Genomic DNA, 21881 nt, shown 5'->3' with positions numbered 1-21881 from the left:
TCCTCTGCACTGTGGAGCAGCATCGTGTGATGAAGCAGGTCAGTCAGTGCAGTGTTATGGAGGAGCAGTATGGACACACACTCCTCTGCACTGTGGAGCAGCACCCTGTGATGAAGCAGGTCAGTCAGTGCAGTGTTATGGAGGGGCAGTATGGACACACACTCCTCTGCACTGTGGAGGAGCATCCTGTAATGAAGCAGGTCAGTCAGTGCAGTGTTATGGAGGAGCAGTATGGACACACACTCCTCTGCACTGTGGAGGAGCACCCTGTAATGAAACAGGTCAGTCAGTGCAATGTTATGGAGGAGCAGTATGGACACACACTCCTCTGCACTGTGGAGGAGCACCCTGTGATGAAGCAGGTCAGTCAGTGCAGTGTTATGGAGGGGCAGTATGGACACACACTCCTCTGCACTGTGGAGGAGCATCCTGTAATGAAGCAGGTCAGTCAGTGCAGTGTTATGGAGGAGCAGTATGGACACACACTCCTCTGCACTGTGGAGCAGCACCCTGTAATGAAGCAGAAGGTCAGTGCAGTGTAATGGAGGAGCAGTATGGACACACACTCCTCTGCACTGTGGAGGAGCACCCTGTAATGAAGCAGGTCAGTGCAGTGTAATGGAGGAGCAGTATGGACACACACTCCTCTGCACTGTGGAGGAGCACCCTGTAATGAAGCAGGTCAGTCAGTGCAATGTTATGGAGGAGCAGTATGGACACACACTCCTCTGCACTGTGGAGCAGCACCCTGTAATGAAGCAGGCGCGGCTCCTCAGCCATTGCTTCACACTTTAGGCTGCTCAGATAATTGCAGACATCCATCAGACGCGCAGCCTCCTCTACCAGCCCTTCAGTAACTGCTCCCAGAGGGCGAGAGTTACAACTGCAGCAGCCAGTGCCCTCCACCATAGGAGGAGACTCCCAGCTCCCACAGGCACTGCATGTAAAGACAGACGAGAGGCGGAGTCCGCATAAAAGACTACAGTTCCCACAATACATTGCTGTCAGCTGACAGGATGCTCTCTGTCGAGGTTCCTACTGATTTCTGTGTGCAGGCAGGACTCCTTGCCAGCTACCTGTGGTGGTGCTGCAGACAGCTGTGTACGGGCATGTCCTGTGTACTGCTGCCCCCTACCTGTGGCAGCGTTACCTGCATGTGCTGCTGACTTCCTCCTTGTCCCAGCGCCATGTGATTAGTGCAGCAGTTTGCTACTTGCATTTTACCAATAATTCTACCCTTCCCTAGGTGTCCTCTCCCTCATTGTCCCTGCCAGCAGCCTGACGTTCACTATGACCCCCTCTGCCCTCTTCATATTTGGGTGTTTGCTGTATTATGCTGCAGCATCGTCTGATCCCCCAAACATCATCCTGATTTTTGCTGATGACCTTGGCTATGGTGACTTGGGGTGCTATGGACACCCTACTTCCCTTACTCCTAATCTTGACAGAATGGCAGCCCGAGGACTACGTTTCACAGATTTCTACGCTAGTGGCGCTTTGTGCTCGCCTTCCAGGTAATATATAAAGGTAGCATCCCGGGGAATTGTCTCTAGCTCATAGGTAATTGGAAGTGCGTTGCTAAATTTCTAATCAATAATATGCTATTTTCCAGATTTTGTGGCTTTTGCATGTTTGCTTCCAGGAACCCTACAGAAATGATGTTACTCTTGTGTAGTGTTAAGAAAACTTGTGTTTTCAAGTTCGGCGTACAAGGTTTGGGTTATCTGAGAATTTCGTTATGGATTCCGCTACCACAGAACATAACTTATGGTCCGTGGTAGCGGAAAACCATAATCGTGTACGCTCAACACTACCTAATTAATTCCCCCCCCCCCCCCCAAAAAAAAAAAAAAAAAATAATGTGGATCGGACACAGACCAAAAATGGGGCATGAGGCCAAAGGCTGGGGTGACACGTGACTGATTAGCTGCGGATGTTTGTGAAGGAAATCCGCAGTGTTGTTCGGTAACAGCAAATTGGATCAGGATTTCTAAATTCTCATCCACATGCTGCGTAAAAAAAAGAAAACTGTAGAAAAGCCTCGGTATTTGAAATCTGCAGCATTCAATTTAGGCCTCATGCACACAACTGTAGTTTGGGTCAGCATCCGAGCCGCAGTTTTTGCTGCTCGGGTGCGGACCCATTCACTTCAATGAGGCCGCAAAACATGCGGACAGCACTTTGTATGCTGTCCGCATCCGTTGCTCCGTTCTGTTGCCCCGCAAACAAAAATATAACATGTCCTATTCTTGTCCGTTTTGTGTACAATAGGCGTGTCTACAATGGGCCACCCCTTCCCTAAATTACGGAAGGCACAGGGCAGCTTCCGTTTTTTGCGGCTCCGCGGTTTGCAGACCGCAAAAAATAGCAGTCGTGTGCATGAGGCCTTATACACAGATTTCTCAAGGGAGAGGTTAAAATCTGCTGGCTTTTTCACAACAAAAACTGTAATGCGTGCGGTTTTGTTGTGATTTTGTTGCGGAAATGCAGCAAAACCGCAGCAGATTTTTTTTCGCTGGATTTTCACTCACCTGTGAAATCAGCCTAAGGACTCATGCACACGGCCGTTGCCCGTATTGCGGTCTGCAATCTGGAAGGTTGGTGTGGAATAGAGCACGGAACCCGATGGAGTGCTTCCATGGGATTTCCCTCCGTGGCTCTGCACCACAAAAAAAATAGAACATGTTCTATTTTTTTGCGGTGCGGACGCATTACGGACCGCAAATTGTGCCCCCAAGGGTACAGTAAGGGTACAGAGGGGTGATAACTCGTTAGGGGTGTGTCCTTGCACAGTCTGCCACTGTCAGCACTGATTGGATAGTCAGTCTGTGCAGGGACACCCCCCCCAACTGTGTTACCTCCCCTCTGTACCCTTACTGCAGACTGCTAGCAATTCATTCATAACTTCTAGTAGAAATAATAAAGGAACAGCACAACATACAGACATAAGAATAGAGGCTCCAGAGCCAGTATTACATGGTGAATGCATGAAGCTATTAACAGACATTTTAGGAGTGGTGACGGGTCCCCTTTAAGGCAATCTGCACACAGGTGCAAGTGAACACATATAAGATCCACACGAATTTCCATGCGGGTTTATGTGCGTTTCTGCAGCATATCCACATCAAAATCCACAATGTCTAATTGCGTGTTTAGGTACGGATTTGATGCCATTTTGATGCCGATCTCATAAATTTACGCACAGAAAAAATCTGCAAAGTGCACACAAGATTAGCGTCATATCATAAGTTTTGCTGGTACTGTACTACACTGTAAGGCCTCTTTCACACAAACGTATTTTTCTTCCGTTCCCTTTCCATTTTTTGGCGGACCGTAGATGGAAATATTAATTCCGTTCCGCAAAATACAGAATGCACACGGACATCATCCGTATTGTTTGCGGATCCATTTTTTGTGGACCGCAAAATGCATACAGTCGTGTGCAAGAGGCCTAATACTTTAATACAACATGTGCAGGTGGCCTAAAGAAGGAGAAAAAAAAATGCCTGACATGCTGTATTTAAAAAAATGAAAACTGGAAAGGTATGTGGATAACTCACCACCCTCCTCAGTAAGGTAGGGGTGCTCTAGCCGAAAGACTGCTCACTCTATCAGTCCAAAGGGATAAGAAAAATGGAAAAAAGCGGCTGGCACTCACTATGTGGTTTCACATCAAACAACAATTTATTATTATCACTATACCGCTAATATAACAGTAAAATACATATGATCTAAAAATAATAATTAAAAGATCCCCTAAAAAATAAATATTAAAATACAATATATATTGTTGTGTTGGGTCACAAACCGCACCAAAATAAAGTCTCTTTTGGAGAATGTATATTTCTTTGCCTGTTTGGGCAGTGTGTGTCCAATTCAATAAGGATACTGTCGCTTTAAATGAAAAATACAGCCAAGTCCACAAGCTATGTTGAATACTGTTGGGGGATGATATCACCCGCTTTGTATTTCTCTTCAACAGTTCTTATATAAGTCTTGTAACTTCCAATTTGAAGTGTATAATCGATTTATAGGGTGATATTGTAGCTTACCCTCCCAGACGAATCTCCAGCCGTCTGTTTACGCTACTTCTGCTCGCTCTCGGCGTCCCCGCTCTCCGGCGTTTGTCACGTGATGTACCAGAGTTATCGCGGGATTTGAAAGTTTCAGTCCGAAGATCTGATGAGAGCTGCAGAGTAGATGAAAAAATGGAGCGCTCCACTTGTAGAAAATAATTCAAATATCGTCGATCATATCCAGAAGCTTGTTGTTGGCAGGGATATAACACTAAACGCGTTTCGAGGACTTCAATCCTCTTCCTCAGTAGCTATTTTAAAAAATATATATATATATATCCTGAGACCAAAAGAACGCCACCTGATTCACAAAAACACCAATAGCGAAAAAAACACCTGTGCGCCCTTCTTTTTATATTCTTCATAGACTTTTGGCTACCATCTGGAGCTGGTGTTCTTACCACAGAACCATACCAAAAAACGCCACTAGGCAAAAAAAAAAAACACTAGCTCCAGATTTTGCGGCAAACTCTATAGGTGGAATTTCTCATGAGGGTAATATTTGTAGTCAGTTTTGCTGGAGTCTGTGTTGGCGTACTTTGCACCAAATGTTGTTTGTTAAATTTGGTGTATCTTTAAACTCAGCTTTACCATAAGCACTTACACCCGAAACTGGCGGGGGGAAAAGCCCCAGTGCCTGCGCTATTGTTTGTCAATTTTTTATTTTTGAGTAAATGAGGATTTAAATCTACTCCACCACTGGAGTAGATTTTGATCAGGCACACAGACTTCCAGAGGATGCTCTTAACCCCTTCCTAATACATGACGTACACCTGACGTCAATTTGACGTAACAGTACGTCATGATGATCAGTGCATGTTCCGCCGGATGGTGGATTAACCGCTTTGATGATGCGGTCAGCATTGACCGCGGCAAAGAAATTGTGAAGGGTACGGGTCCCAGTGCTGCGGTGACGAGGACCCGATGACTGTGAGGGCAGCCCAATGCCTTCTATTGGCATCAGGGCTAGCCTTCTACTGAAGCCTGTGAGATCTAGCCCCCTGGCTACACTGGTAATACACTGACAGGCAATGCATTAGAATACTGTCACAGTCCCTCCTGTGACATAGGTTAGAAGATCTGAGAGACTGGTTGCACGTTAAGTTATCTGACAGTCTCTGTTGTCACTTGTTGCAGTGTTGTTGGTAATGACCACTTCTTATCTCAGGTGTAGCTTGTGGCCATTACTGCTCCTCTATTTAGTCTGGACTCGCACTTTATACCATGTGGTTGATATTATCTGATATTATGCGGTTTCTGGTAATTTTCCTTCTGTTGTCATTCTATGTACCTTCCCTCTCCCTACATTGTGTAAAATACATGTGTTGTAATGCATTGCAGAGGGGATCAGAACTTCAAAAGTTCCACAGTGGGACAAAATAAAAGATCCAAGTTTAAAAAAAGCACCCTTTTCCCATCATTAATTCATATATAAAATTGTAAAAAGTAGGAAAAAAAAAGAAAAATAGACATATTGGGTATTGCTGCATCCTTAACAATCAGCTCTATACAAATATCACATGATCTACACTGTCGGGTAAATGCTGTAAAAATAAAATCTGTGCCAGAACAGTCATTTTATTTTTGTCACCTTACCTTACAAAATGCATAATATTGAGTGATCAAAAAGTCATATGTACCCCAAAATGGTACCAATGAAAACATCACATCATCCCACAAAAAAAATAAGCCCCACATTAAGACAATCGCCCAAAAAATAAAAAAAATGGCTTTCAGAAAATGGTAATGCAAAAATATGACTTTTCTTTGTAAAAATGCTTTACAAAATTCTTTGTGAAAAAGAGGTAAAACGTAAATAAATAAACTTGGTATCTCTGTAATTGTATTGACCAGCAGAATAAAGATAATGTGTAATTGTTTCCCACACAGTGTACGCTGCAACAACAAAACCCAAAAAGCAATGACAGAATTGCTGTATTTCTTTATCCTGCTTTCCAAAAAGCGAAATAAAAGCTGTATGTACCTCAAAATAAAACCAATGATGATGGTAACTAATCTCGCAAAATATACAGTATTTTTCGCCCTCTAAGACACACCGGCCTATAAGACGCATCTAGATTTTAGAGGAGGAAAATAAGAACAAATTTTTTTTTTTTTAGAAGACCTCAGATCAGACCCCCAATCAGACTTCAAAATTCCCCAGCAGTCTCAATCAGCCCCCAGCAGTCCCCATTGCCTCATATCAGCCCACCCCATTGCCTCTCATATTAGCCCCCAGCAGCCCCATATTGCCCTACATTGCTCCCATATCGGCCTCCAGCATGTCCCTATTGTCCCCCATATTGGCCTCCAGCATGTCCCTATTGTCCCCATATCGGCCTCCAGCATGTCCCTATTTCCCACAGCGCCTCATTTTATAAAATAAAAAAAACACTTACCTTTTCTGCTCCGGACGCCGCCGCCGCCCGTGCTGGGTCTTCCTCCTCCTCCGTCTGCTGTGCAGGCGGAGGCCGATAAGAAGGACAAACTGCCTTCCACATGAGGGAAGCAGGACTCCTAGCAATATGCCCCCATTGTCCATGATGAGACAACCCCTTTAAGGAGGAGGAACATTCTAATAATTCCCTACTTGGACGATTTGTTAATCGTAGGAAGCTCAAAAACAGTCCTGGAAAACAATCTATTCATAACCTGTCAGACACTATATCAGACAGGCTGGATAATAAACTGGAAAAAATCAAACCCCTGTCCATCCCAGAGTTTAATATTTCTAGGGGTTCGTCTCTAGACTCAATTCTTCAGAAGACTTTTCTTCAAACCCAGAAAGTGATGGGGATAAGCGAAAAGGTCTCACAATTCCAAAGTCAGCCTGAATGCTCAATCAGAGAGGCTATGAAGCAGTTAGGCTTATTGACATCTTGCATCCCTGCAGTAAAATGGGCCCAGTTCCACACTCGGACTCTCCAGCAATGGATACTAGAGAGTTGGAACATAAATCAGGACGCATTAGAGGAGACGATTCAAATTCCCTTAAAAGTGAATCAGTCCTTACAGTGGTGGAAAGATCTAGACCATCTGATGAGGGGAGTTTCTTGGCATCCCGAACATCTGCAAGTTATTACCAAAGATGCGAGTCTTTGGGGATGGGGAGCGCATTGCTCTCGTCTCTTTCCAAGGACAATGGTCCGAGGATCGGAGATCTCTCTCTTCAAATCAGAGAGAATTGTCCTCAGTCTGGGAAGCTATAAAAGCATTGTCCCATTACATAGAAGGAAAGGACATTCAAGTAAGGATCGACAACATAATGGTAGTCTCCTACTAGGGATCGGCCGATATAGATTTTTTAGAGCAGATACCGATAATCTGCAAACTTTCCAGCCGATAATTTATACCGATATTCTGTGAATTTTCATTTTTGAAAAAAAAATTAAAAATTCCTACTCAGATCGGCTGAAAGTTAATGTTTATTGTTAACGTGTAGTTATATTTTTATTTTTTACTAAATATTAGCCCCCTTAGGGACTAGAACCCTTGTCCTATTCACCCTAATAGATCTCTATCAGGGTGAATAGGACCTCACATTGTTCCTGCTGCTCAGGGTTTGGGGGGGGCGCACAGCGTCACCAATGAAGATAACTCTCTCATTAATTCATATACAGGAGGCGGGAGCTGGCTGCAGAATCACATAGCCGGCTTCCGACCTCTATGAGCGGTAGCTGCGATCCGTGGCACCTGAGGGTTTAACTACCATGGATCGCAGCTACTGCTCATAGAGGTTGGGAGCCGGCTATGTGATTCTGCAGCCAGCTTCCGCCTCCTGTATATGAATGAATGAGAGAGTTATCTTCAATGGGGGCGCAGTGGCCACAGCCCCGCCCCTCCTCTTGTCCTCCCTCCTCTCATTGGTGGCAGCGGCAGCACAGGGGGAGGGAGACACTGCTTCCTTCTCCCCTGTGCTGCTGAGGGAACACTGAGAGCGCTATCAGCAGCGCGATCCTTGTTCCCAATACGTTATCGGTATATCGGCAATATAGATGACTATAACGTTCAAAATCCTTAATATCGGCCGATAATCGGTCGATCCCTATTACTTACCACTTACCAGTAATTTCCTTTTCATGAATCCTCCACGACAGCATACCATGAGAGATGACCCGCCTCCAACCAGGTAGGGACAGGAAGATAAATTTGACTCTCCTCTGGCTCCTCCTCAGTGTCTTTCTGAACCGACAGCCTAGAGAGTCTTTTCCCTTTTTTTTTTTTTTATTTCACACCAACACATACCTCCACCTATATACTATCCTACACTTATATATCTATAATTCTTCTTATTATTTTTTTTATATATTTTTTTGGGGGGGGGGGGGCGACCCATGCCGTTTTGGAGGATTCATGAAGCGGAAATTACCGGTAAGTAGTATGGTTTTTCCCTTTCATCCTCCATGACGGCATACCATGAGATATAACAGATTAATCTTGTTCAGGGAGGGACTATGGCCTGCAATACTGCAATACCTTCCTACCAAAGGAAAGCTCCTGACTAGCCCAGTATCTACCCTGTAGTGTTTAGTAAACGTATGAGGGCTTGACAATGTCGCTGCCCTACATATCTGATATAACGAAGCGCTTGCTCTTTCAGCCCAGGATGTTGCGACAGATCTTGTAGAGTGAGCTGTGAACGACTTTGGAGGAGATACCCTTAAAGACTTATAGGATTTCAATATGGCAATTTTTATCCATCTGGACAAAAAATTCTTTGTGGCTTTGTGTCCTTTATGTGCCCCACTGAACTGCACAAACAAGTAATACATTTTCCTAAAGGACTTTGTGGTCTCTAAGTAGTACAAGATGGCTCGTACGTACATCCAATCTGAATTTTCTCCTCTCCATCTGATTTTGGATCTGAACAAAAAGATGCAACAACAATCTCCTCCAGTCTGTGAAAATTAGATACGACTTTAGGAAGGAAAGAATTGGTCCAATCTACAAACAATCCTGTCTGGAAAGACCATGCAAAAGACGGTTCCACTATTTTTAGAGCCTGGATCTCACTCACTCTATGCGCTGAGGTAATTGCTATTAAAAATAGGGTTTTTAGGACAACATATTTAGTGAGGCCTCTGAAAGGGGTTCAAAAGGGAAATTAGTCAGGCCTGACAGAACTAAATTAAGATCCTAGGGAGGAACAGTAGGTCTTGAGAAGGGCCTTAAAGGGGTTGTCCCACTTTGCTGTTTCAATCTTACCAGCAGTAAATGTCCTGATAACTTCCTGGTTCTCAGGCAGTTGAGTGAAGGCCACGCCTCCTCATGACTCACCCTCAGAGCTCAGTCCTTGTGCTAGTTCATGTGGATGAGTCATCCACATGGAGCCTGCAGAGTATGTAAAGCCCATCCCCCTGCTGGGGAATCACTCAGTGACCACTGACCAATGCTAGTGAACTAATGGAGTAACTTGTGGCTGTCCTGCATTCTAATACACTTTTACACATAAAACCTGTGTTACAAACCCATTCTGTGCAGCAAAAACAATAAATCACTACAGCCCAAATGCATGTTAGCTAGTAGCCATATGATCTGTGCTAGATATAGATAGATATATTCACTGACTTATTACCCAGCTTTCCCGGTGTACAATATTATTACAGACTTATTACCCAGCTTTCCCGGTGTACAATATTATCACTGACTTATTACCCAGCTTTCCCGGTATCAGATATTATCACTGACTTATTACCCAGCTTTCCCGGTGTACAATATTATCACTGACTTATTACCCAGCTTTCCCGGTGTACAATATTATTACAGACTTATTACCCAGCTTTCCCGGTGTACAATATTATCACTGACCTATTACCCAGCTTTCCCGGTATCAGATATTATCACTGACTTATTACCCAGCTTTCCCGGTGTACAATAATATTACAGACTTATTACCCAGCTTTCCCGGTGTACAATATTATCACTGACTTATTACCCAGCTTTCCCGGTGTACAATAATATTACAGACTTATTACCCAGCTTTCCCGGTGTACAATATTATCACTGACCTATTACCCAGCTTTCCCGGTATCAGATATTATCACTGACTTATTACCCAGCTTTCCCGGTGTACAATATTATCACTGACTTATTACCCAGCTTTCCCGGTGTACAATATTATCACTGACCTATTACCCAGCTTTCCCGGTATCAGATATTATCACTGACTTATTACCCAGCTTTCCCGGTATCAGATATTATCACTGACTTATTACCCAGCTTTCCCGGTGTACAATATTATCACTGACTTATTACCCAGCTTTCCCGGTGTACAATATTATTACAGACTTATTACCCAGCTTTCCCGGTGTACAATATTATCACTGACCTATTACCCAGCTTTCCCGGTATCAGATATTATCACTGACTTATTACCCAGCTTTCCCGGTGTACAATAATATTACAGACTTATTACCCAGCTTTCCCGGTGTACAATATTATCACTGACCTATTACCCAGCTTTCCCGGTATCAGATATTATCACTGACTTATTACCCAGCTTTCCCGGTGTACAATATTATCACTGACTTATTACCCAGCTTTCCCGGTGTACAATATTATTGTACACCGGGAAAGCTGGGTAATAAGTCAGTGATAATATCTGATACTGGGAAAGCTGGGTAATATCACTGACTTATTACCCAGCTTTCCCGGTGTACAATAATATTGTACACCGGGAAAGCTGGGTAATAAGTCAGAAGTCAGTGATAATATCTGATACCGGGAAAGCTGGGTAATAAGTCAGTGATAATATCTGATACCGGGAAAGCTGGGTAATAAGTCTTATAGACTTATTACCCAGCTTTCCCGGTGTCTGATATTATCACTGACCTATTACCCAGCTTATATGGAACTCGGCCACATATCAGTGTATTACCCTATCTCTTCACCATTCTTTATATGACATATATTGATAATCCCCACCTCACCAATCACTGAGAATGTACCAGCGCATACCTAGCTCTGCTACATATCCATTTTATGTCAGTCCTACACCTGTACTATCTCTCCACCATTCTTTATATGCCATATATTGATAATCCCCACCTCACCAATCACTGAGAATGTACCAGCGCATACCTAGCTCTGCTACATATCCCTGTTATCTCAGTCCTACACCTGTAATATCCCTGTTATCCCTGCTGTCCATAGATATAATATAGTTGCCCCCAGTCTGCATAAAATTCATATAGTTGCCCCCAGTGTCCATTCATATAATATAGTTGCCCCCAGTGTCCATAGATATAATATAGTTGCCCCCAGTCTGCATAAAATTCATATAGTTGCCCCCAGTGTCCATACATATAATATAGTTGCCCCCAGTCTGCATAAAATTCATACAGTTGCCCCCAGTGTCCATAGATATAATATAGTGGCCCCCAGTCTGCATAAAATTCATATAGTTGCCCCCAGTGTCCATACATATAATATAGTTGCCCCCAATGTCCAAATATATAATATAGTTGCCCCCAGTTTGCATAAATATAATATAGTTGCCCCCAGTGTCCATAGATAGAATACATTTGCCCCCCCAGTGTACATAAAAATGCCCCCATGGAATTTCCTATGAAACCCCTTTATTGCAGAATATTCAATTATCGTTGGTCGATTAGTGGGACAGCAGATATTATACTTACAGTATCCTGTTCCTCCGACGTCCGTCCGCTCACTCCGCTGACTCGCCCGAACTGTTGTGACGCCCGCGCAGCTTTATCCAAGACGCGGCGGATATACTGCGCATGCGCGGTCGTGCGCGTTCATGTAGTGGAGAGGGCGGACGATAAATTTACTCCACTATAGTGCGCAGGCGCGGCAAAAGGATGCGGCCGGCGAAAAGCGGCCGTATCCAGGGGAGATCCTAGTAAACAAAGGATAGTAATATAAGCTGTTTTAGGGTGAAGGAAAGTTTTTTTTTAAACACATATATAGGAAGAAATGTTCACTGGGGGACAATAAATTAGGATAAACCGATTTAATGAAGTGGGACAACCCCTTTAATCTATCTGCCTCTTTAAAAAAACCGGATAACCCATGGATGGTCTGCAATTTTTTCATCAAACACTGAAGTCAATGCTACACATGTACCCTTGGGGTATTTGGACGCAACCCTTTTTCAAATCCTGTTTGCAAGAATCCTAAAATTGCCTGGATGGAGAATCTTAGAGGAGTTCCCTGACTGATTACACCAACCACAGAATCTTTTCCAGATTTTGAAATAAATCTTGGAAGTAACTTCCTTCCTGCTGGGTGACATAGAAACATAGAATGAGTCGGCAGAAAAGAACCATTTGGCCCATCTAGTCTGCCCAATATACTATTGGTGTCAATGATGGCGTCCGATAAGCCCTTGGACCTTAGTGTTACCCTCTCTGGTTCCAAGCTGCCAGATGTAGTCTTTCCACTTTGGGATAATAGACTGGACCATGTGACAACAGATTGTGACTCTAAGGAAGAACCCACAGGCTCTGGATTGACAAGAGCTTCAGCAGAGGGAATCATGGCTTTTTTGGCCACAGAGGAGCTATCAAAATCACATGTGCCTTGTCTATGCGGATCTTTTTTAGCACCTTGGAAATCGGCTGAAGAGGGGGGAAGGCGTACGCCAACTAAAAGCCCCATTTTTGCGACTGCACGTCTACTCCTATACAGGTCCTTCTAAAAAAATTAGCATATTGTGATAAAGTTCATTATTTTCTGTAATGTACTGATAAACATTAGACTTTCATATATTTTAGATTCATTACACACCAACTGAAGTAGTTCAAGCCTTTTATTGTTTTATTACTGATGATTTTGGCATACAGCTCATGAAAACCCAAATTTCCTATCTCAAAAAATTAGCATATTTCATCCGACCAATAAAAGAAAAGTGTTTTTAATACAAAAAAAGTCAACCTTCAAATAATTATGTTCAGTTATGCACTCAATACTTGGTCGGGAATCCTTTTGCAGAAATGACTGCTTCAATGCGGCGTGGCATGGAGGCAATCAGCCTGTGGCACTGCTGAGGTGTTATGGAGGCCCAGGATGCTTCGATAGCGGCCTTAAGCTCATCCAGAGTGTTGGGTCTTGCGTCTCTCAACTTTCTCTTCCCAATATCCCACAGATTCTCTATGGGGTTCAGGTCAGGAGAGTTGGCAGGCCAATTGAGCACAGTAATACCATGGTCAGTAAACCATTTACCAGTGGTTTTGGCACTGTGAGCAGGTGCCAGGTCGTGCTGAAAAATGAAATCTTCATCTCCATAAAGCTTTTCAGCAGATGGAAGCATGAAGTGCTCCAAAATCTCCTGATAGCTAGCTGCATTGACCCTGCCCTTGATAAAACACAGTGGACCAACACCAGCAGCTGACATGGCACCCCAGACCATCACTGACTGTGGGTACTTGACACTGGACTTCAGGCATTTTGGCATTTCCCTCTCCCCAGTCTTCCTCCAGACTCTGGCACCTTGATTTCCGAATGACATGCAACAGTCCAGTGCTGCTTCTCTGTAGCCCAGGTCAGGCGCTTCTGCCGCTGTTTCTGGTTCAAAAGTGGCTTGACCTGGGGAATGCGGCACCTGTAGCCCATTTCCTGCACACGCCTGTACACGGTGGCTCTGGATGTTTCTACTCCAGACTCAGTCCACTGCTTCCACAGGTCCCCCAGGTCTGGAATCGGTCCTTCTCCACAATCTTCCTCAGGGTCCGGTCACCTCTTCTCGTTGTGCAGCGTTTTCTGCCACACTTTTTCCTTCCCACAGACTTCCCACTGAGGTGCCTTGATACAGCACTCTGGGAACAGCCTATTCGTTCAGAAATGTCTTTCTGTGTCTTACCCTCTTGCTTGAGGGTGTCAATGATGGCCTTCTGGACAGCAGTCAGGTCGGCAGTCTTACCCATGATTGCGGTTTTGAGTAATGAACCAGACTGGGAGTTTTTAAAAGTCTCAGGAATCTTTTGCAGGTGTTTAGAGTTAATTAGTTGATTCAGATGATTAGGTTAATAGCTCGTTTAGAGAACCTTTTCATGATATGCTAATTTTTTGAGATAGGAATTTTGGGTTTTCATGAGCTGTATGCCAAAATCATCAATATTAAAACAATAAAAGGCCTGAACTATTTCAGTTGGTGTGTAATGAATCTAAAATATATGAAAGTCTAATGTTTATCAGTACATTACAGAAAATAATGAACTTTATCACAATATGCTAATTTTTTGAGAAGGACCTGTATTCCCATCTGAGGGATTTAGGGAAAATAATTTTGTTAGTTTTGTGTTTTCTGCTGAGGCAAACAGATCCACTAGGGGAGTACCCCATAATTCTGTGATCTGGAAAAACACTTCCTTTTTGTTTTAGGCTCCATTCTGTTGGCCTTAGATAATTTCTGCTTAAGAAGTCGGCCTTTGTATTTAGTGACCCTTTTATGTGCACTGCCGATAGAGATCTTGAGTGAACTTTTTTCTGTCACCAGACTTACAGACGTACACTTCTTGTACCCCCTTGATGGTTTAGGTAGGAGAACAGTGTTATTTTTTTTATTTATTTATTTTTTGCTGTGCGGACAGATCACGGACCCATTCAAGTTGAATGGGTCTGGATCTGTCACGGCAGTCACATGGATGGTGGCTGTGCATTGGGGACCACAAACTCTGCCCTCAATGCATGGAATGGCCGACCGATGGCCGTGTACAATTGACATAAAGCAGAATTTGCACAGTCAGTGTTTGGTCAGTGAGCCAAACAAAGAGTAAAGCCTACATAGTACACACAGGCAAGGGATAATGGAAATATTTCCTGCTCTGTGTTTTGACTTGCACCTAGTTTTGGCTCACAAACACTGACTGTGAAAGCAGCCTTAGGGCTCATGCACACAAACTTATTTTTGGTCCGCATCCAATTCGTATTGGACCATTCCCTTCAATGGAACTGCAAAAGAGGCGGATAGCACACCTGTGTGCTGTCTACATCCGCATATCAGTTCCACGGCCCCGCAAAAAATAGAACATGTCCTATTCTTGTCCGTTTTAGGGACAAGTATAGGACAGTTCTATAGAGGGCATGGTCACTTTTCTTAGGCTCCCCCCCCCCCCCCCCTACAGTCTGAGGAAACGCTGGAAATATTGCATGCTGCATTTTAAAAAAACACCATGGACCCAAAAAAACACCAAACATAATGGGGAAAAAGCCACAAAAAACTCCTGCGCTATGGATAAAAAGGAAAAATATTGTGACAACCCCCTAACTTCCTGAAACGTACACCTGGTATTTGATTCGTGTGCCACTTAGTAGTGCTGCGGGTCCCATGAGTATTCTTCTGGAATTCTTCCTCTATTTGCTGTTACTCTTTATCCCTGTTGACTTTAAAATGAGTGGAAAGTTGTATCAGAATTTGGATTTTAAAGGTATCTCAATCGCAGTAGCTCTCCTTACCAAAGCAATAATTATTCTATAGGTACTGCTTAGTGTACATTGATCTCGGTACAAGGCTCACAAGCAGATTTTTATTATTTATTCGTTGCCATAGTCTTACGTTTTTACTGCCTCATTTTTATCCTTCCAGAGCCGGCCTCCTGACGGGTCGTTTTCAAACCCGTTCTGGAGTGTACCCTGGAGTGTTTTACCCCAGCTCCGTGGGTGGACTTCCTCTGAGTGAGATTACTATTGCCGAGGTACTACAATCTCGTGGGTATGTCACTGCCATGGCAGGCAAATGGCATCTGGGACTGGGACGTAATGGGACTTTCCTGCCCACACGTCAAGGATTTGAGCACTTCTTGGGTGTTCCTTATTCACATGATCAGGTGAAGTAGTTTTATAGAAGTATGGTATGTCATTTTGAACATGTCTATTATTATTTTTTTGGGAAGGATATAATAACTGTATTATGTTATATACATACGCCTCGTGTTTCCACAGGGTCCTTGTCAGAATTTGACATGTTTTCCTCCAGACACACTGTGCTACGGGACATGTGACTTGGGGGAGACTCTTCTGCCAGTGTTCATTGATGAGAGGATCCTACAACAACCGGTGAACTTTCCTGGACTGGTTCCTCTATATCAGCAGTTCAGCAAAGAATTTATTCATAAAGCAGTGAGCGAAAAGAAGCCGTTCTTTCTGTACTATGCTTCACACGTAAGTGTTAAAGGAAACCGTTTATGACCCCAAGGATATGATCACTGAATGAATGCATTTTTTTACTATTGCATTGTACTTAAATTGGTATTCCATTTTGCAGTTTTCAGCCTCACTTGACAGGAGACAAGTTATCACTTATTAATGGTGATTGCTTATCTATAATGCCCCATTTTCCTACATGACCTTTTCCACTGTGTTGGTTCCCTATCCCGATGACATCACATCAACATCCGAGGTTTGGTAAGACTTGTAAGGCTCTGCCCTGTAGACAGAACCCTTATCGGTAACCTTGCCTCTCAGGGTGGTGTTCTGCTCATTCTCATGGACACTGCCATGTAGAAGTGACATCAGCAATGATGCTGGGTCTTAGGACAGTTTTTTTTTTTTTTTTCAGCAGGAGGTTCAGGCAGGCTTGGATTTAGGGCTGCCATCAGGAACTTCAGGGCTCCCCCATTCCCTTATTTTCTACTATATTGTATGGGTTACTATCATTACAGGGACACCAAATACTGTTTTGTGATATTTAATTAAAAACAGTAATACTATAAAAAAGACCACATGTTTACAGCAGAGCTTCTAGTGTGTAAGGTGACTGTTTACTGTACAGAAGGTCTGGGGTCAGACCTCACTGAGACCTGTAAAATAATATTTATAGTTAAGGCAGAAAGATATAATTTTTACTTTCTAGCTTTTCTCTACATAATTCTTAAAAATAACGAAGCAAAAACATGTAACATACGAAATATCGCAAAACAGTATTTGGTATCAATATAATCATATATATATATATATATATAGTGAACACATTATATATAGTGATTGGTAAATGGCACAATTTTTCCTTCATCTCTGTAATATACTGTTTTAGTGCCATACCTGTGAAGAAAATAGCTTGTTAAGCACAGAAAATTCAACAGAGCAGGTCTGTAGTGTAATGGTAACTCTTCTGCCTGCCATACAGAAGGTCTAGGGTTGAAATCCTGATGACCTGTTAAATAATTTCTTTAGTAAAGGTCTATGTGCTGGAAGATGGCCCTTCTCCCAACCAATATCCAACACAACTTTACTAATATTCACTGCAGTGGAGTGAGTACTAATGAGGCTGTGGACCTTTTTTGGATCTGGGATGTTCTAGCTGGTATGAGTCTTGCGTTCTAAACATAGGGTGCAGGTCACAGGTATAAATTACGTGTTTGCAGGGCATTTTAGGATTTCATACTGGCCAGCATGTAACAGCTCTCTATGGTGGTTTTTACTGCTAAATTAGGCTGTAAAAAAGTGGTGGTGTTCAAAAAAAGACCTAGCATGAAACTACCCTGTATGTTTACGTGGCTACAATCCATAGCAGAAAAATCAGTAGCTGAAAACAGATTGTTTTTGGTAGCAGATTTGTAATTTGGTGATTTTTTGTTTGAGGTTTTTCTGCTTCCCCATTGACTTCTATCAAATCTACTTCAAAGATGTAACTTGTCACTTCTCAATGGTTTTTCAAATCGGCTACTGAAAAAAAGCTACTATTTTTACACCGTGTGCACATGGTCAAGTTTTTTGCATTAAAGTTAATAGGGGAACTGTTTGGTGGAATTTTGAAAGAGGATTTCTGAGTTTTCTGCTGCTGAATCGGTGGCAGATTATATCCATGTCACCATGCCATCAGAGTGGAGGAGCATACAGCTATCCTCTGCTCTGTATGGGGACAAGCATTCACTACTGCTACCATTCGTCCCCATACAAATAAATTACTTGCTGTTTGCACAGAGATCTGCTGCCAACAAATGATGATCTAAGGTGGTGCAACAAAGAAGCTTTCACCCGGGAACCGGTCTTCTTACGAATGTTTCCGATAATCAGCCTGATCATCTGACTGTGTAATGGGGCCTGTGCTTATGAGCTCTCAGGAGTACAGAATAAGGGCTTCAGATTGAGTGACGTGACTGAAGCGGTGGTTACACATGTCTACTATGACTGCATTCACACAGGGGACTAGGTGATCCCCATTCTTATGATCACTGGGCATCCATGCTCTTGAACCCTCAGGGTTCATACAGTTAGGTGATAAATATTGTTCATGGGCCAGTCCTTTCAAGGGATTGTCCAGGAAGTGAAAGTTATTTTTTTGGCTTGCAAATAAGGCTTTATTGGCTTGCAAAGCCAGTTCCCTCCTTAGTCATGGCTGATGCTTAAGAAGGCGGCTGGCTCAGCTATTGAACGGAGCCAGCCAGTCATTCACTTACAGCACATCACAGGTCACACTGGGACGTAGGGGGAGCTCTTTCCTATCGCCTCTTCTGTTTTAGTGAATAATTGTATTCCACGTTAAATGACCATTCTGGAGCATCTATTCTTAAGACTCTATGTTGTGCCATTCTTCTGTTATTCTCACTACAAGTTTATAGTTAGTGGGGTGTCCTTGCATAGTCTGACCATGTCCAGTCAGTGCTGCCAGTGTCAGACTGTACAGGGACACACCACTAACTGGTAATGCCCATCTGTACCTTTATTCATAAAGAGGGAGGAATGGCACAACATAGTCATAAGAAAAGAAGTTCCATAATTTTATTACATAGGGGTGCAAGGTAGGGATCCACCAATATTGATTTTTTTTAGAGCCGATACTGATACCGATAATCTGTGAACTTTCAGGCCGATAGCTGATAATTTATACTGATATTATGTGATTTTTCATTTTTGAAAAAAATATAAAAATTCCTAAACAAATCTGCTGAAAATGAATGTTTATTGTTAACGTGTATATTTTTTATTTTATTTTTTTTGCTAACTTTTAGCCCCCTTAGAGACTAGAACCACATAGCAGCAGGGAGATTACCATGGTAGCTAGGGCTTCAGTAGCGTCCTGGCTGCCATAGTAACCGATCGGAGCCCCAGGCTTACACTGCTGGGGCTCCGATCGGAACTGCCACTGAGGAGGAGGGGAGAAGGGACCCTGTGGCCACTGCCACCAATGATTAATACTGAGAGGCTTGGGTGGGGGGCGCACTGCGCCACCAATGTCTTTAATACTGGGGTTTGGGGAGGGTGCACTGTGCCACCAATGAAGATAACTCTCTCAATAATTCATATACAGGAGGCGGGAGCTGGCTGCAGAATCGCATAGCCGGCTCCCGACCTCTATGAGCGGTAGCTGCGATCTGCGGCAGTTAATCCCTTAGGTGCCGCACCTGAGGGGTTAACTGACGTAGATCGCAGCTACTTGTCATAGAGGTCGGGAGGCGGCTATGTGATTATGCAGCCAGCCCCTGCCTCCTGTATATGAATTAATGAGAGAGTTATCTTCATTGGTGGCGCAGTGGCCACAGCCCTGCCCCTCCTCTTGTCCTCCCTCCTCTCATTAGTGGCAGCGGCAGCCCAGTGGGAGGGAGACAATGCTTCCTTCTCCCCTGTGCTGCTGAGTGAACACGGAGAGCGCTGTCAGCAGCGCGATCCTTGTTCCCCATACGTTATCGGTATATCGGCAAAATAGATCCCGATAACGTTCAAAATCCTGAATATCGGCCGATATCGGTAAAACCGATAATCGGTCGATCCCTAATGCAAGGAGCTACTAAAACAGACATGGCAGGTCCTCTTTAAACTCCAATGTATGAGAAAGTACTTTGTTGTAAAAGAACAACTTTTTCCAGTGTGTACCTTCTAGATGTGCTACATTATCAGACATGATCTTCTGCGGGCATACTCTACCCTCACCACTGAGGGACACTAGCTAATGGGACAATCATATAATCAGTTTTCTAGTCATATATTGTATCTTGTCTTTCCTCAGCATACTCATTACCCTCAGTTTGCAAGTGCCCGATATGCAGGGCATTCTCCAAGGGGAAAATTTGGAGATGCACTGCTGGAATTGGATGGAACAGTAGGGGAGCTGATATCATCTGTGTGGGATATGGGTGTTCAGAACAACACACTAATCATCTTTACTTCTGACAATGGGTAATTGTCTGATCATATGAAATGTTCTCATCCATTTGTGGTTGTAAAATGTTATGTGATAAAGATTTCTCGTTGTGCATTCAAAGGCTATGTTCACATGTCCGTTGTGAACTCTGGCAGGCTGTGCCCCACAGAGGAATAACCTGCCAGAGCTCACCATGCCTAGCCTGCAATGGGATCCGGTACCATTCCAGCAGAAATGCTGGCTTTCGGATGTGCAAAATGCTGTGCATGCTGTGTGTGGGGTGCTCCCGACACCATTCGAGACCATTCATATGTGGCGTTGCTTCTCATCCAAGAGAGTGGTCTCGCCCACAATTTTGCAATGAATAAAGAATGGTATCAAAACATCCTCCAAGAGCAACTTCTCCCAAGGATATAGGAGCAATTTAGTAAAGAACAATGCTTTTTCCAGCATGATGGAGCACCATGTGACAAGGCAAATGTGATAGCGAAGTGGCTCTGTGAACAAAGCGTTGAAGTTTTGCGTCCATGACCAGTAAGCTCCCAAATACAAATAAAAATAAAAACAAAAAAACGTAAAAATTGTGATAAACTCCAAGCACTTATAAGGCAAGAATGGGTTGCCATCAGTCAGGAATGGGCCCAGGAGCTGATATCCAGCATGCTTGGGTAGGGTACTGGCTCTCCATAAAGAAGCTGTCTCACTTCAGCAAATGGCATTTATAATGTAGACATAAATGCATATGGTGGCTGGGACCATAAGCGTGCACATAGGCAGGCCCTTTTCTTGCATATATAATGTTCTGGATTGCAGGGTTGTCATAACCCCTGGATACGAGCAATATATAATGCGATTGAAAAAAAAAATAAAAAATCAAGGCACATAGGAGGAAATATGGGCAATCAATACATTAGTAAGTGCCTTGTATTAACTTTCTCTACATGATAAATGCCATGTGCTAAAGTGAGACAACCCTTTTAATGTCTATTGTTTTACAATTAGCAACTACAGTTAATGTGTGTTGAGGTCCAAAATGTTTGGGCATACTAGACTACTAACCTCACCATATACCCAGGATCTTTGGTGTGCCTAACTTAGAAACCTGGCACACAACTGGATGGGTATGGACTCAGCACTAAACTGCTTCCCCACAGGGGCATACATAGAAATCATTGCGCCCATAGCAAGAACCTGAATTGGGTCCCCATGCCTAGCCCCCTCCTACTACCAGGGCCCTGGCCCTCCCCTGCCCCACCTATGAACTGTGCCTGCTGCTTATTATATAGTGTACCATATCCCCATGAAATGTGTCTTCTGCTGCAACTAATATAAAGTACCATAACCCCCAATGGTCAGTGCCTGCTGTATATTATATAGTGTGAAATATCTCCCCATGGACAGCCCCTTTAAAGAGACCAGTCCTATTGGAGACTTACCGAAAGTGGTCCATGGTATGGAGACTTATTGGCAATGCTCCATGGGAAAAAAATATATGCCAAACGGTATCTCCCATCTCACTAGCACCACCTTGTGGCTCCCTATGATTCAAAATCGGACTTTATAACAAGCCTTGGAACATGAGAAGGGAATATAGCCAAGCCTAATATCCATCCGCAGACATTGGAGTGTTTGCCCCTCATCAGTATGTAGGAATCTGTCTGACTGAGTGTGATGCCTTGGATGCAGCTTAGGTGGGATACTGGCCCTCCTTAAAGAAACCAGCCCTGTATGAAGACTTACTGGAAATGCTCCATGGTATGGAGACT

At 43.5% G+C, this 21881-nt stretch overlaps 1 protein-coding gene across 1 annotated transcript in view; it reads left to right on the top strand.

Moving 5' to 3' along the window:
• The first annotated feature begins 1032 nt into the window (after positions 1-1032).
• Positions 1033-21881, top strand: part of ARSA (arylsulfatase A) — a 34091-nt gene continuing 13242 nt past the window's right edge. The window contains exons 1-4 of the mRNA XM_044273687.1: positions 1033-1514; positions 15622-15862; positions 15978-16196; positions 19981-20150. Coding sequence (XP_044129622.1) covers positions 1291-1514; positions 15622-15862; positions 15978-16196; positions 19981-20150 — 854 coding nt within the window. The 5' untranslated portion in view covers positions 1033-1290. The remainder of the gene's footprint in view (positions 1515-15621; positions 15863-15977; positions 16197-19980; positions 20151-21881) is intronic.

Source organism: Bufo gargarizans, unplaced genomic scaffold (genome assembly GCF_014858855.1).
Source record: "Bufo gargarizans isolate SCDJY-AF-19 unplaced genomic scaffold, ASM1485885v1 original_scaffold_1057_pilon, whole genome shotgun sequence".
In the NCBI taxonomy this organism is placed as follows: domain Eukaryota; kingdom Metazoa; phylum Chordata; class Amphibia; order Anura; family Bufonidae; genus Bufo; species Bufo gargarizans.
The sequence above is the reverse complement of the archived record's forward strand: the minus strand, read 5'-3'. Positions and strand labels throughout refer to the sequence as shown.